This window comes from Cetorhinus maximus, chromosome 2 (assembly GCF_964194155.1).
Source record: "Cetorhinus maximus chromosome 2, sCetMax3.hap1.1, whole genome shotgun sequence".
NCBI lineage: Eukaryota > Metazoa > Chordata > Chondrichthyes > Lamniformes > Cetorhinidae > Cetorhinus > Cetorhinus maximus.
In genome coordinates, this window is record NC_135880.1 from 69,780,070 (window position 1) to 69,797,270 (window position 17,201).

The 17,201-nt window shown below is 42.6% G+C and overlaps 1 protein-coding gene across 3 annotated transcripts in view; it reads left to right on the forward strand.

Moving 5' to 3' along the window:
- Positions 1-17,201, forward strand: part of pam (peptidylglycine alpha-amidating monooxygenase) — a 353,785-nt gene that overhangs the window by 164,573 nt on the left and 172,011 nt on the right. For all 3 annotated transcript variants that reach the window (XM_078565974.1, XM_078565966.1, XM_078565978.1), the window contains exon 8: positions 7,594-7,642. In XM_078565974.1, the coding sequence (XP_078422100.1) occupies positions 7,594-7,642 (49 nt within the window). The remainder of the gene's footprint in view (positions 1-7,593; positions 7,643-17,201) is intronic.

A 17,201-nucleotide genomic window follows, 5' to 3' on the forward strand; every position in this document is an offset into this window, starting at 1 on the left:
TACAAGACTGGGTACATCGTGTTGTTGGGCTAATCTGTTTACTTTGCTGAGTGTGATATGATTGTGGGAGAGCAGTCAACAGTCAAGTAAAAGTGCTGAAATCCCTTAGTAAAGCTGGACTAATAAGAGCTGTCTGGAAACAAGGGGTGGAATTTAATCCAGCCTGTTACGGCAGTAACGATGACGGCTGGACACATTAAATCATGTAGAAAGCCGCACGTCAGGCTTCCAGTGACAGGAAATTGTCCCACGATTAAATTGTTCACTCCTGGCTGGAAGGTACTTAGGCTCACTAAGGAGACTGTTGCTACAATTAAAACTACTTCTGACAGGGATTAAGTTCTGGTTTTTGAATTTAATAAAAGCCCCACAGGAATTCTGTGACTGCCAAAACACGCCCAGTGAAAATTGGCAGTTTAAGTGCAGCTTGATTAACCTGTGTTTAATTTTGAAGATGGCTTCCATTGCATTGTCCTATGAGTAAAGTGCATCCAGGCACAAATGAACAGCAGCCTAAGGGGCTGATCTTTGCAGTTGAGGGGTGGAGCCTTTCAAAGGAAGCTGGCCTGGGAGCAGCAGAGGGCTAGTCTCTTAAAGTACACTCACCAGAGTAGTATAGGTATCATAAAGTGGCGGTGCGCAACTCTGGCAACAGGTTGCAGGGATTCAAGATGGGATTAATATACCCTCTAATGGTCCATCCACTGGCATTTGAAGGTCTCCGTCATGAGGCCGTGGGCAGTGAATTAGAGGTAGCACTACAGAACACCCAGCAGCAGATGCCAGAGGATGCACCACACCAAGCGGCCAGGCAGCATGAGAGATGAAGACATTGATCCCCAGCCCAGAGCCGCCCTCATAAGGCTGAGCTATTTGCAAATGGTTGAAAGGCAGTGCCAGAGCTGACTCCACCTCTCTCACGAGACCATCACAGAGCTATGCGCTCTAATGCAGGCTGACCTTCGACCATGTGGTGGTAACCTCATGCCAGTGTTGCTTAAAGTTATAGCCACACTAAATTTTTATGCCACGGGTTTCTTCCAGGGATCGACCAGCGACCTGTGCGGAATCTTCAAAGCAACCACACACTGCTGCATTAAGGAGGTCACCAATGCTCTTTTCAAAGGGCTAGTGACTTCATACAATTTTGGACGGACGAGGAAAGCCAGGCTGAGTGCGCCATGGACTTAGCGGCCATGGCAGGTTTCCCATGAGTGCAGGGTGTGATGGACTGCACACATGTAGCCATCAAGGCACCCTCTAACCAACTGGCTGCATTCATCAACCGTAAAGAGTTCTACTCCCTGAGCATTCAGATAATCTGACCTTCGTAAAGTGATTTAGGTGTGCGCAAGGCAGCCATGATGCATATATCCTGCAACATTCCCAGGCGCCACACCTGTCAGACTACGCTATCAGGTCAATGGATGGCTCCTTGGGGACAGGGGATACCCTCTATGTACCTAGCTGAAGACCCCCTTGAGAAACACTCGCACTGATACAGAAGAGTGATACAATGCCAGCACGGGAACACAAGGGCCATCATTGAGCAGCCAATCAGTTTATTGAAGATGCTTTTCTGTTGCCTCGACATGGCAGGGGCAACTCTTCAATATGACCCAGAGAGAGTGTCATGCATCATGGTGTGCTGTGTGTGACACAATCTTGCCCTACAGAGGGCAGGGGAAGCACCTGAAACTGGAGGAGGAACAGGTGGCAGCACCTTCATTGGTTGAGGAGGATGAGGCTGCTGCGGAACAGGAACATGACACTAGCATCTCCACGGTGCAGACACCTGACGGCAGAGCTTGATGCCAGGGAGGCATGGGAAATCCGATTACAATCATTTCCATTGCCCTGTATTGTAGGGAAGGACAGTGGGGAAATGGTTTTCTTGGTTGCCTTTGGCATTCAACAGCTTTCATGCATAAACTACACACCATCCCATCCTTTTCTGCAGACCTTATGCTGGCACCCATTGAGGCATCAGGCAAAAATCATGCCCGTTACTCAACCACTGAGGACTCTTCCCATTCTTAACCTGCTATAATGACATGAAGGCCACTATAATATCATGAAGCCCACTATTGCTGAGTAACACAGATCTGAAAAGTCCAAACAAATTTAATTCATTGCAAAAAAATTGTGTGTACAAATTCAATCAAGCCCCAGTGCTACATTGGTGTATTTATGTGCCATTCTTAGAACGTTTATGGACGCTGTGACACAGTGCATCCCCAGACTCTGCAGAAACTTTGAAGGAGGCTGTTGCTCCCCATGTCACATGGCCTTTGATGACTCTGGAGGATGTCCTCTGCATGCTGCCAACCTGTATGGGCCAGGGCGAGTAGGGACTCCTACACTAGGAGCCTCCTCTGTGGCCACGGGCAGCTGAATGAGTTCGGGTCACTGGCACAGGAGGAGGAGAGCTACTGGCAAACCTCGGAGTGCTGTGAGAGGTACCTTCAAACTCTTTAACCAGCAGTTCCTATGTCCTCTCGATGTGGGGTGGCACTTCCCTGCTCTCTGCAGGTGGCGGTGCTCTTGGAGGGATGTACCAGGGCTCTGTTCACCTGTCACTGGCCAATTGCAACGTTGTGGTCATGGCGCCAGTGAAGGTCTGCAGGCTTGCGCTATCACCACTGGTCTCCTGGGTCTGCCCTTCCATGATGGTTACCACCCTCTCCATGGAAGAAGCAATATGCTTACCTGCCTAAGACATGGCTGAGATCGTGGCCTGGGTGGACTCCTCCATCATGTGTATATATGCCTGCTTAGTATTTTGGGCAGCTCTGCCAGATTCCCCCCCACCGCCTCACTATATGTCCCTGTAACTTGATTGCAGCCACCCTTCATTGGTCTGGGGCACGGCATTGGTCTGGCCTCCAGCAGTCTTCCAATTGCAGTAGCCTGGGCTGTCTCAGCCTTTGTCATCTGTATCCGCTCAACAGTGAGATGCTCATTTGGGTGGGACCCAGAGTCGATACAAGCGTGGCAACCTATCAGATGTGTGTATCTGTGCTGGTGCAGGGGAATAATGTGATGCTGCTTCCCCTGACACTGGACCACTCTCACTTTTCAGAGGAAATGGCCTGCGGCTCTGTTGCAAGTTTTGCGGGTGCTTCATCTGGTGTCACTCCTGTCAAGGAAATAAAAACACAATGAGGTCCTGAGATTATAAACTATGATATACTGACAGCAGGCGCAGTGCTGTCCCATTCCAGTGAAAGTTAATCGCCATGCATGCATGGTCCTCGCTCTCCACAACTGGAATTTCAAACTCTGTTTCTTAGACAGAATGACTTCCCTGCTCCCCAGCCAGTTCCAGGGCCTCCGACTCAACGGGGCTGAGATTCCTGATGTCGGGCACTCCTCCACCTTCCTTGGCCTCCTCTGCCCTCTTGTAGGTCTGTTTCTCCTGCAAGCACAAGTGGACAGCAAGTTGGACTCCGGATAAGGAATTGTCCTCAACTCTGGTCTTTCCCCTAGCCTTGTGAGGGGCGCACTCGAACTGAGATGATTGACCTTCAGAAACCACAGCCATCTCCCTTTGTGTCCAGGACATCACTGCAGGAGTTCCTCAGGATAGTGACCTAGGCCCAACCAGCTTCAGCTGCTAAATCAATGGCCTTCCCTCCATCATAAGGTCAGAAGTGAGGATGTTTGCTGCTGGTTGTGCAATGTTCAGCACTATTTGCGACTTTTCAGCTATTAATGCTGTCTGTGCCCATTTGCAGCAAGACCTGGGCAACATTCAGGCTTGGGCTGATAAGTGGCAACTAACATTCATGCCACACAAGTGCCAGGCAATGACCATCTCCAACAAAAGAATATACAACCATCTCGCCTTCACATTAATTGGCATTACAATCACTGAATCCCCCACTATCAAAATCCTGATGGTTACCATTGACCAGAAACTGAACTGAACTGAACTGAACAGACCAGCCATGTGAACACTCTGGCTACAAGAGCAGGTGAGAGGCTGGGAATTCTGCAAAGAGTAACTCGCCTCCTGACTCCCCAAAGCCTATCCACCATCTACAAGGCACAAGTCAGAACGTAATGTAATACTCTCCACTTGCCTGGATGAGTGCTTTCGGCCATTTCTTGATATTGCTTGGAGTAAATCAAATTGGCCAAATCCTGGCATCTGTGATGCCTGGGACCTCAGGAGGAGGCCGAGATGGATCATCCCATCATTGAAGATTGGGATATTTGTGGAGCCTCTTCCCCCTGTTAATTGTTTAATTGTCCACCATCATTCATGGCCAGATGTGGCAGGACTGCAGACCTCAGATCTTATCTATTGGTTGTGGGGTCGTTTAATTCTTTCACATGCTACATCTTGTCAAGCATCACAACATATCTCAAACTGATCTATCACCGTGTTTAATCATTATATAAGACCCATTGTTGAATATGCAGTGCCAGTTTGGCATTCTGGACTTACCACAAAAAGTAGAACAAATCCAACCGACCGCAAAAGCAGGACAAATTCAGCCCAGCCAATCACTCCCATCAGTCTACTCTCAATCATTAACAAAATGATGGAAGGTTTTGTCAACATTGCTATCAAGCAGCACCTAGCAATAACCTGCTCACCAAAGCTTAGTTTTGGATCCACCAGGGCCAATAAGCTCCTGACCTCTTGACAGTCTTGGTCCAAACATGGATAAAAGAGTTGAACTTGAGGCGAGGTGAGGGTGACTGCCCTTGACATCAAGGCAGTATTTGACCAGGTGTGGTATCATGGAGCCCTGGTAAAACTGGAGTCAATGGGAATCAGAAGGAAACTCTCCACTGGTTGCAGTCATACCTAGCACAAAGGAAGATGGATGTGGTTGTTGGAGGTCAGTCATCTCAGCCAATGGAAATCGCTGCAGAAGTTCCTCAGGGTAATGTCCTTGGCTCAGCCATCTTCAGCTGCTTCATCAATGACCTTCCTTCCATCATAAGGTCAGAAGTGCTGCTGATTGCACAATGTTCAGTTCAATTGGCAACTCCTCAGACACTGAAGCAGTCCGTGTCCATATGCACTAAGACTTGGACAATTCAGACTTGAGCTGATAAGTGGCAAGTAACATTCGTGCCACACAAGTACCAGGCATTGACCATCTCCAACAAGAGAGAATCTAACCATCTCCCCATCACATTCAATGGCATTGCCATTGCTGAATCCCTCACTGTTAACATCCTGTGGGTTACCATTGACCAGAAACTGAACTGGACCAGCCACATAAATACTGTGGCTACAAGAACAGGACAGAGGCTAGGGATTCTGTGGAGAGTAACTCACCTCCTGACTCCCCAAAACCTGTCTGCCATCTCCAGTCAGGAGTGCGTCGGAGAACTCTCCACTTGCTTGGATGAGTGCAGTTCCAACACTCAAGAATCTTGACACCATCTACCACCTAGAAGGACAAGGGCAGCAGTTGCATGGGAACACCACCTACAAGTTCCTCTCCAAGCCACATACCATCCTGAACTATATCACCGTTCCTTCCCTGCTGCTGGGTCAAAATCCTGGAAGTCCCTTCCGAACAGCAATGCAGGTCTACCTCCACCACATGGACTGTAATGGTTCAAGAAGGTGGCTCATCACCATCTTCTCAAGGGCATGTAGGGATGGGCACTAAATGCTGGCCTGGGGAGCAATGCCCACATCCTATGAAAGAATTTTTAAAAAAACAAAGAGCATGTGGGTAAGCTTGAAAGCTTTTAGAAACGAGCACTGAAACTGATCCTAGGTAATGCATGTCAAAGCTACTCTGACACAATCAAGCTATTGAATATATGTTCACATGCTGAAAGATGGAAAAAGCTTTACCTGGACTTAGCTAGAAAACTCTTGAACCCCACCTCACAAAAATAAATGTGCGATGGAATTAAGGAGAAAAGACACCATTCCGCAAATAAGGTGTAGAACAAATAGACTGCGCAACAACCCAATTCTCTACTCTGTAAAACTCATAAATAGTATGTCAATGATTGAGAATTTAAGGAACTCTGCCTGACAACATATGATCTGTGGACTTCCATACTTAATGCACAGTGCAGTAGACCTTCCATTTTTATTCTGTAAATTAAGTAAACCTGCAAGTGCAGCATCTCATAATTATTTGTATACTGAAGCGTTCATAATTGTGAACTCTTTTATTATTTTATACTTTATTTTTATTTTGATTGTCTATAATGAGCTATGAATTATGATTATTTGTTTTATACATCATCGTCACAATTTGGCACTGACACCAAGATGAATTTTCGATAAACCAATCATCTATTGATCCATCCGTTCATCCATCCATCAGTTCCTCCTTTCGTCCATCTCTCCATCCTCCCTCTCTCCGTCCATCCGTCTGTCTCTCCCTCCCTCCATTCCTGCACTTCCTTTCTATCCCCTCCCTTTCCCGTCATTCTTCCCCCTTTCCTCCTCCTTCCTTCCCCCAACTTCAATACTAATCAAGCTCCTTTGTATTGTGGTTCTGAAAGGCCAGTTGTCATAGTTGTATGAATTTGTTAACGTCAATTTTCAATTGACTTCAAATTGTTACTTTCCATCAAAGAATGTTTTGATACAAAGTTCAATGGTTCATTTCCACAACTGACTGACTGATGGTGTTTGGACCTCTCCAGACAAGTTTGTACAATGTAATGATATGAACTTCTGTCAATCATATCAGCCAAAATTGTTAAATAGCTTCCTTTGTATTTTTGCATCATAATATTGCCATGATTTCACCATTCGCCATCCTGCAAGCTTCCAAGAATGATCCTTCCATTTAAATCAGATAGTGAGAGTCATTGGCGATACTGACTTCAGAAAAATGCAGACCAAAACTATGATGCATTCAGTAGTTCATTTTTGATATCTGCAATTTAATAAGGCAGAACAACTTTATATCATGATGTTCAGATTAACTATAATGACCTTTAATTTTAAGTAGCCTATTTGGAATTTCTTAGTAATTACATTTTTTGAATACTAATTTCTCACTTTGCTGTATTATTTATGTTGCTGGTGCAAATAATGATACTTAACTTAATTGACATAATTCTTACTGAATTTAGTAATAGGCTGAATATCACAATCTTAGCCCAGTAAAGAACAAGGCTGAAAGGGGTAAGAAGCTGAGAGAGGGCCAAGTTTTGTCAAGTTTTTGCCAAACTTTGTTACTAACTAAGCACATATCCTGAACAGGTTATTTTACCAATTAGAGGTTTTATTCATTATATATCTGCACTGTATTGATAGTATTTGTCAAATTGTATTGTGTTTGTAATTCAGTTTAATTTTAAATGTATATAATTGACATTTCCTGTAAAACTTCTGGTCTCTTCAATGGTGCCATTGAAAGCGTGGTGGAGGTAATAGTCCACCTTGCCAAGTACTGTAAAGAAGCTATTTGGTATACGAAAATCTTGCACAGCTTAACGTGCAGAGGTTACTGAAAGGTGATGATGTCTTGACAAAAAGAGGTTATGCTTTGTTTACAGAAGATGTTTTGAAATTTTTGAGAAAAACACTGATATAGTATAAAAAAGTGAAACTTCATTCTATTTGAACTTCAAATTTATGTGTTCTTTCAGATAACCACAAAGATTGCTCTGGTGTAACATTACAGATGACATTTTTTCAGTAAGTATCCAGATTTAAGCTCTTATAAAATGTTTAGGATATCTTTATCTGGTATCCCATTACAAGATCATCAATAAAATGCAGTATTATCTTCCACCTTCTCCCAAAAAAAATCAAATTGTTATCCCAAAGTCGATTTTATGAATTTTCATTCTTAAAGAGCAAAATCTTATTAGCGTGAGATATCCATTCTTCCTCATCCACACACTGTTATTTAGTGACATCATGTACAAGCACAGGATCAGCTTCCATATGCATCATGACAACATCCAGGTTCAACTGTACAATACTTCCTTTGACCTCATGACAATTTTCTTTTCTGGCAGAAGCTAAGGCATGATTGAATGGAAGCTTGCTTCAACTGAACATTGGGCAGACTCAAATCATGCTTTTGGTCTTTCCATAGCCTCCACTCCCTTACCACTGATTCCATTCCTTTTTCCTGCCATTTGGACAGATTGAACAAGGAAATTAAAAATCTTGCCTGACCCTGAATTAATCTTGACCCTGAGTTAGTTTTAATATTCCACATCCTATATATCATCAAAATTAATTAGTTTTACCTACACCATATCTCCAATCTCACCTCTACTTCTCCACTCCAAAACATTTATTCCCACTGTCATCACCTCTGAGCTTGATTTTTTTTGCAGCCAGCTGACTGAGTTTGGTGAGAGGGGAGTTTTAAGTGTTAATTTTGTACTTAGATGTTCCTCTTGAGATCTAATCTAGTCTGCAATTAGCAGTAACTGGAAAGTACTATGTACGCAGGCTAAGTCCTTTCCTGCAGTTTAGACAGGGTAAACTCACTCTCAGCTGTAGGAGCTGAGTAGTTAATTAGCTAACTGGTTGAACCTGGTTACTGTAGCCCCAGTTCAGTTTATTATAAATCCAGGGTTCTTTAGTGCAGCCTTGACTAATTAAGTGAAGACTTAGAGTTTGGTGAGAGGGGCGTTGGGAGAAGAAATTGCTCGTTTCCCCTTTCTATCTTTCTCAGCCCATAGAAATTGATTCTTGCTCTACTCAGGGAAAGTAGCTAGCTGCTTGGTGAGTATCTGGTAAGTGGGTAAGTTCTATCGTATCCCGAAGGTTTAAAATAGTACAAAATTTGGTGGTAAAGTTAACAAGAAAGCAACATAAATAAGGCAATTAAGTGATTATTTAAAACACCTTAAGGATGGCAGGACATGTGGTGTGTCAAGGCTGCAGCATGTGGGAGAACCTGGATAACATTGTGATTGAGAACAAACATGTCTGCAGTAAGTGTCTGCAGCTTGAGGAGCTTTGGATCAGAGACATTGAGCTGGAGGCTGAGCTGCAGACTCTGTGACACAGCAGGGAAGGGGAAAGTTACCTGGATACTTTATACCAGGATACAGTCACACCAATTAGGATAGGGTCTTTTGATTGGTCAATGATAGGAGGGTGTGACTGCGAGTGAGGTGGGTAAGGGGATCCAGAGTGTGTGAGCCTCTGCAATTGTCCAATAGGTTTGAGGTTCTCTCAGCTTGTTTGGATGAAAGCAGGAGCGGCAGGATGGATGAGCAAACTGACTATGGCACCATGGTACAGGAAGTCATTCAAGTGGGGGGAGCAAAAAGGAATGAAGTAGTAGTAGGTACAGTACAGTAAGGGGGATTGACACTGTTCTCTGTCGCAAAGAGCGAGAGTCCAGATGGCCTTGTTGCCTGCCTGGTGCCGGGGTTTGGGACATCTGCTCAGTGCTGGAGAGGAACTTGCAGTTGGGGGGGTGGGGAGGATCGAGTGGTCATGGCCCATGTAGTTACCAACAACATGGGCAGGTTGAGGAAGGAGGCTCTGTATAGTCAGTATGACTAGCTAGGCACCAAATTAAGAAACAGAACCTCAAAGGCAATAATTTCTGGATTATTACCTGAGCCACGTAAAGATTGGCATAGGACAAGTAAAATTAGAGAAATGATTGCATGGCTCAAAGACTGGTGTGGTAGAAGTGGGTTCCGGTTTGTGGGGCACTGGCACTAATTTTGGGGAATTGGAATCTGTACCGTTGGGATGGTCTACACCTGAACCATGCTGGGGCTGGTGTCCTTGCAAGCCGTCTAACTAGGGGAGTAGAAGGGGTTTTAAAATGAATAATGGGGGCAAGGGATCAAATTTGGGAAGATGTGGTAAACCAAGGAGTAGAGACAAGGCAAGAGAGACAGGTATTAAAATGGGAAATAATAAACAGACTGTGAAAAGAAGGCATAGAGAGTATAAATCTGAGTAAATCAGCAGATAAGGACAAAATTAAAGGTTCCATCTAAACGCACATAGCATTTGAAACAAAACAGATGAACTGATAACATAAATAGAAATAAATAAGTGTGACCTGATACTCATTACAGAGACATGGCTACAGCATGACATAGGTTAGGACCTGAATATTGAAGCGTATGTGACATTTAGAAGGACAGGAAGTTAGGAAAAGGTGGAGAGGTGACTCTGTTAATTAATGATTAACATTAGAGAGGGATGACCAAAGTTCAGGAAACCAGGATGTAGAAGCTGTTTGCGTTGAGATGAGGAATGATAAAGGCAAGAAGTCACTTGTGGGACTGGTGTGCAAGCCCCCTAATTGTAACTGCACAGTAGGACGGTGTATAAAAGAAGAGATAATGGGAGCTTACCAGAAAGGTACAGCAATAATGGAGGATTTTAATCTACCTATAGACTGGATAAATCAGATGGGCAAAGGTAGCGTAGATGAGAAGTTCATAGAATGTTTTTGGGATGGTTTCTTAGAACAGCACGTTCAGGAGCCAACCAGAGACCTAGAAAAAAGGAACGAAGTGGTAGTAGATACAGTACAGTAAGGGGGATTGACACTGTTCTCTGTCGTAAAGAGCAAGAGTCCAGATGGTCTTGTTGCCTGCCTGGTGCCGGGGTTTGGGACATCTGCTCAGTGCTGGAGAGGAACTTGCAGTGGGGGGGCGGTGGGGAGGATCGAGTGGTCATGGCCCATGTAGGTACCAACAACATGGGCAGGTTGAAGAAGGAGGCTCTGCATAGTCAGTATGACTAGCTAGGCACCAAATTAAGAAGCAGAACCTCAAAGGCAATAATTTCTGGATTATTACCTGAGCCACGTGCAAATTGGCAGAGGACAAGTAAAATTATCCTAGACCTGGTATTGTGCAATGAGATGGGATTAATTAATGGCCTCATAGTGAAGGCACCCCTATGTGGCAGCAATCATAGTATGATTGAATTTTATATTAATTTAGAGGGAGAAACGAGTGTGTCCAAGACTGGCTTTTTAAATTTAAATAAGGGCAATTATGAGGGCATGAAAATGGCTAGCTGAAGTGAACTGGCAAATGAGGTTAAGGGATCTGTAAGTAGAAGTTCAGTGACAGATCTTTAAAGGGATATTTCAGAGTACACGGAATATATGCATTCCAATGAGAGAGAAAAATTCCAAGGGGAGGGCCCCCCACCATCCGTAGTTAACTAAAAAAAATTAAAGACAGTATCAAACTTAAAGTAAAAGCACATAATTATGCAAAGATGGGTGGCAGGTCAGAAGATTGGAAATAATATAAAGAACAGCAAAGAATGACAAAAAGATTAGTAAGGAGGGAAAAATTAGAGTACGTGAGAAAGCTAGCTAGTGACATAAAGACGGATAGTTTCTATAAATATTTAAACAAGAAAAGAGTTAACAAAGTGAGCATTGGTCCTATAATGAGTGCGTCTGGGGAATTGATAATCAGTTATTTTGCTTCGGTTTTCATTATAGAGAACACAAGTAGAGGAAATAGTTGTAAATCAGGAAATGGAAGGGAGGGAGGAACTCGGGAAAATTACAATCACCAGGGAAGTGGTATTGAGCAAATTGTTGGGGCTGCGGGCTGACAAATCTCCAGGTCCAGATGGACTTCACCCTAAGGTCTTGAAAGAAGTGGCTAGAGAGATAGTTGATGCATTGGTTTTAATTTTCCAAAATTCCCTAGATTCAGGGAAGGTTCCATTAGATTGGAAAATAGCAAATATAACTCATATTCAAATATTCAAAAAGGGAGGAAGACAGAAAGTAGGAAACTATAGGCCAGTTAGCCCAACATTTGTCATAGGGAAAATGTTAGAAGCTGTTATTAAAGATGTTATAACAGGACACTTGGAAAAATTCAAGGCAATCAGGCAGAGTCGACATGGTATTGTAAAAGGGAAATCATGTTTAACCAATTTATTGGAGTTCTTTGAAGGAGTCACATTTAAAGAAGGCATTTGATAAAGTGCCACATCAAAGGTTATTGCAGAAAATAAAAGCTCATGGTGTAGGGAGTAACATATTGGTATGGACAGAAGATTGGCTAGCTAACAGGAAGCAGAGAGTTGGCATAAATGGGTCTGTTTCTGGTTGGCAGGATGTGACGAGTGGTGTGCTACAGGGATCAGTGCTCAGGCCTCAACTTTTTAAAATTCATGTAAATGACTTGGATGAAGGGACCAAAGGAATGGTTGCTAAATTTGTTGATGACACAAAGATAAGTAGGAAAGTAAATTGTGAAGAGGATGTAAGTAGGCTACAGAATAACATAGGTTAAGTGAGTGGACAAAGATCTGGAAAATGGAGTATAATGTGGGCAAATGTGAAATCATTCATTTTGGCAGGAAGAATAAAAAGGAAGCTCATTATCTAAAAGGTGAGAGATTGCAGAACTCTGAGATTCATTTGGGATCTCAAAAGGTTAGTATGCAGGTACAGCAGGTAATTAGGAAAAGCGAATAGAATGTTAACATTTATTATGAGGGGAATTGATTACAAAAGTATGGAGGTTATGCTTCAGTTGTACAGGGCATTGGTGAGCCCACATCTGGAATATTGTGTACAGTACTGGTCTCTTTATTTAAAGAAAGATGTAAATGTGTTAGAAACAGTTCAGAGAAGGTTTACTAGACTAATACCTGGAATGAGGAAAGGCTGGGCAGGTTAGCCCCGTATCAACTGGAATTTAACAGAGTAAGAGGTAACTTGATTGAAATATATAAGATCCTGAGGGGTTTTGACAGGGTGGATGTGGAGAAGATGTTTCCTCTTGTGGGAGAATCTAGAACTAGGAGGCACTGTTTAAAAATAAGGGGTCACTCATTTAGGACAGAGATGAGTTTTTTTTCTGAGGGTTGAGAGTCTTTGGAACTCTCTTCCTCAAAAGGCAGTGGAAGCAGAGTCTTTGAATATTTTTTAAGGCAGAGCTCGATAGATTCTTGATTAACAAGGTGGGGTAAAAGGCTATCGGGGGTAGGCAGGAATGCGGGGTTGAGTTTACATTCAGATCAGCCATGATCTTATTGAATGACAGAGCAGGCTCAAGGGGCCAAGTGGCCTACTTCTGCTCCTAATTCATATGTTCGTATAAACTTTCCATTAATGCATTCAAAAATAAGCTGCCCATGTCTATCCTGCACTAATTATCACTTACTACTCTGATTTTTTATCTAACATTGGCTCTTTTAATTCAAAATGTTAAGGGACAAAATCCTAAACCTCATTTAAAAACTGCTGTATGGCCTCACTTTCACAAACCTTTGTGACCTCCTCCAGCCTTATGCTTCCTTCACTCTTCAGTTCTTTAACTCTGGCGTTCTGTACATTTTTGTCTCCCTTCAATCCACCATTAGTGGCAGATCCTTCAGCCAATTTAGCCTTACTGACCAGAACTTGCACCCTAAACCCATCTACCTCTGTACTTTCCCATCTTTTAGAACCCCCCCAAACTTTATCTATCAACTAAACTTTTAGTCACTTTTTCTAACTCTCACAATCTGGTTCACTGTCCATTCCTTTCCTTTGATTTTTCTACATTAAAGGTGTTAAGTGTTTTTGCTTGTTCACATTTTACATTCGTTGATTCTAGAATGTTCAGGCAATAAGTTTTTTTTATGTTCAGCTTTTCTTTTGTAACTTTCTCCTTTTCACTCGCACCATTAGTCAGAGAGGATGTAGACACGGAGAAACAATCAGCAGAGACTTTATGGTTAGAATAGATGAATAAGAGAGAACTTAAAGCTGTAATGGGAGTTGGCTGTAGGTCTGCTGTTAGCAGGAATAAATTGGTCTTAGTTCAGAGATCAGAAAAGATTGTAGCAAAAACAAAGGTGTTTTAATGGGGAAACTTTAATTTTCATATAGATTGGTAAGAGCTGAGGTGCTCAAGTCAGAATGTTAGTGGATTAAAGTGCATTCAAGATAGTTTTTTGGAGCAGTATGTTCCAGAACTAGCGAGAGCAGGCCATAGTAGAATTAATAATCCTAATAGTAAAGGATTTATCAAACAATGATATGATTTTTAAAATACTTTCATGGGCTGCTGGCATTGCTGGCAAAGGCCAGCATTTGTTGCCCATCCCTTGCGATACCTTCTTGAACTGCTGCTGTCCATCTTGTATAGGTCCACCCACAGTGCTGCTAGGAGAGAGTTTCAGGATTTTGATCCAACAAGAACAAGAGTGAAGGAATGGCGATATAGTTTCAAGTCAGGATGATATGTGGTTTGGAGGTGAACATGTAATGTTCTCATGCGTTTGCTGCCCTTGTCCTTCTAGGTGATAGAGGTGTTTTGAAGGAGACTTGATGAGTTGCTGCAATGCATATTGTATGTGATACGCACTGTTGCTATTGTGCATCAGTGGTGGTGGGAATCAAAGTTTAAGGTGGTGGATTGGGTGCCGATCAAGCGGGCTGCTTTGTCCTGGATGGTGTTGAGCTTCTTAATTGTTGTTTGAGCTGGCAAGTGGATAGTATTCCATCACACTGCAGACTTGTGCGTTGATGGCAAGGGTGGTCACTCATATCTCACCTCTAGAGTTCAGATCTTATGTCCATGTTTGGACCAAGGTTGTATTGAGGTCAGGGGCTGTGTGGCCCTGGCTGAACCCAAACTGAGCGTCAAGAGCAGGTCATTCTGTGCTTCATAGCACTATAACGACACCCTCCCTCACTTTGGTGATGATCGAGAGTAGACTGACAGAGCAGTAATTGGCTGGATTGCATGTACACACAAACATACAAACACATGAATTAGGGGCAGGAGTAGGCCATTCGGCCTTTTGAGCCTGCTCAGCCATTTAATAAGATAATGGCAGATCTGATTGTGGCCTTAACTATTTCCCTGTCTACCCCCTATAACCTTTGACACCCTTATCGATCATAAATCTATCTAAGTCAGCCTTAAAAATATTTAATGGCCCTGTCTCCACTGCTCTCTGGGGAAGATAATTCCACAGACTAACAACCCTAGAGAAAAAAATTCCCCTCATTTGTCTTAACTGGGAGACCCCTTGTTTTTAAACTGTGTCCCCTAGCCCTAGACTCTCCCATTAGGGGAAGATCCTCTCAGCAGCCACCCTGTCAAGTGCCTTCAGGATCTTATATATTTCAATAAGATAATTTCTCATTCTTCCAAACTCCCTTGGATACAGATCCAACCTTTCCTTATAAGGTAACCCCTTCATCCCAGGAATCAGTTGAGTGAACCTTCTCTGAACTGCTCCTAATGCAGTTATATCCTTTCTTGTGTTCCAGATGTGGCATCACCAAAGCCCTGTACAACTGTATCAAAACTTCCCTACTTTTATACCCCATTCTCCTTGAAATAAATGCCACCATTCCATTTGCCCTCCAAATAACCTGTCTACTCTTTTTGTAATTCATGTATCAGGGCACCTAGATCCCTTTGTACTGCACAGTTCTGCAATCTCTCTCTATTTAAATAACTTACTGCTTTTCTATTCTTCCTGCAGAAGTGCATAAGTTCAAATTGTCCCACGTTATACCCCATCTGCCAAATTTTTGCCACTCACTCAACCTATCTATGTCCCTTTGCAGACTCTTATGCCCTCTTCACAACTTGCTTCATACCTATCTTTGTGTCACTCCAAATTTAACAACCATACGTTTATGCTGATATATACTCTGTTTCCTGTTAGCTAACCAATCTTCTATCCATGCTAATATGTTATCCCCAACACCATGAGCTCTTATTTTGTGTAGTAACCTTTGATGTGGCACATTGTCAAATGCCCTCTGGAAATCCAAGTACACCATATCTACAGATTCTCCTTTATCCATGTTATTTGTTACTTCCTCAAAGAACCCCAATACATTGGCCAAACACAATTTCTCTTTCAGAAAACCATGTTGACTCTGCCTGATTGCATTGAGATGTTCTAAGTACTCCCACTATAGCCTCCTTAATAATAGATTCTAGCACTTTCCCTATGATACATGTTTAGCTCACTGGCCTGTAGGTTCCTGCTTTCTGTCTCCTTCCTTTCTTGAACAGAGGAGTTACACATGCTATTTTCCATTCTGATGAGACCTTTCCAAAATCTAGGGAATTTTGGAAAGTTACAAACAATGCACCTACTATCTCAGCAATCACTTCTTTTAAGACCCTAGGATGCAGGCCATCAGGTCCTAGGGATTTGCGAGATTTTAGTTCAAATAATTTTCTCAGTACCCTTCCCCTGGTGATTATAATTGTTTTAAGCTCTCCCCTTCCTTTCACCTCTTGATTTGCAAGTAATTCTGGGACGTTATTTATGTGAAGACTGGTACAAAATATCTGTTCAATGTTTCCGCCATTTCCTTATTTCTGATTATTAATTCCCAGACACACACACACTCTTGAGGTCAATACTCACTTTAGTTACTCTTTTCCTTTTTAGATACATGCAGAAACTATTACTATCTGTTTTCATATTTCTAGCTCGCTTTCTCTCATACTCTGATTTCTCCCTCTTTTTTTTAGCCATTCTTTGCTGGCTTTTAAATTCTGCCCAATCTTCTGACCTACCACTAATCTTCGCAGAAGTGTATGCTTTTTCTTTCAATTTAACACTATCTTTAACTTTCTTAGTTAGCCATGAATTATGTGTCTTTCTCACAGGAATGTATCTTTGCTGATTGTTATAAAATAGCTCCTTAAGTGCCTGTCACTGCATCTCTGCAGTCCTACCCTTTAACCTAATTTCCCAGTTCACTTTAACCTCCTCTGTCTTCATACCCTTGTAGCTGCCTTTATTTAAGTTTAAAACACCAGCCTTAGACCCACACTTCTCACCCTCAAACTGAATGTGAAATTCAATCATGTCATGGTCACTGCTACCAAGAGGCTCCTTTACTATGACTTCATTACTTAATCCTGTCTCATTGCACATTACCAGGTCTAGAATAGCCTGCTTTCTGGTTAGCTGTAGAACATACTGCTGTAAGACATTGTCCCAAGTGCACTCTATGAACTTTCCAGGCTACCATTGCTAATCTGATTCGTCCAATCTAAATGTAGAATTAAAAAATCACACATGATATTGCAGTACCTTTCTTACAATCCCCCAATATTTCTCCCTGTATACTTTGTCCTGCAGTGTAGCTACTGTTAGGGGCCCTATAAACCACTCCCACAAGAGATTTAACAGCTTCGCTATTTTATACCTCTACCCAAACTGATTCTACATCTTGATCTTTAGAACTAAGGTGATCTCTCACTATTGTACTAATGTCATCCTTAATTAACAGAGTTACGCCACCACC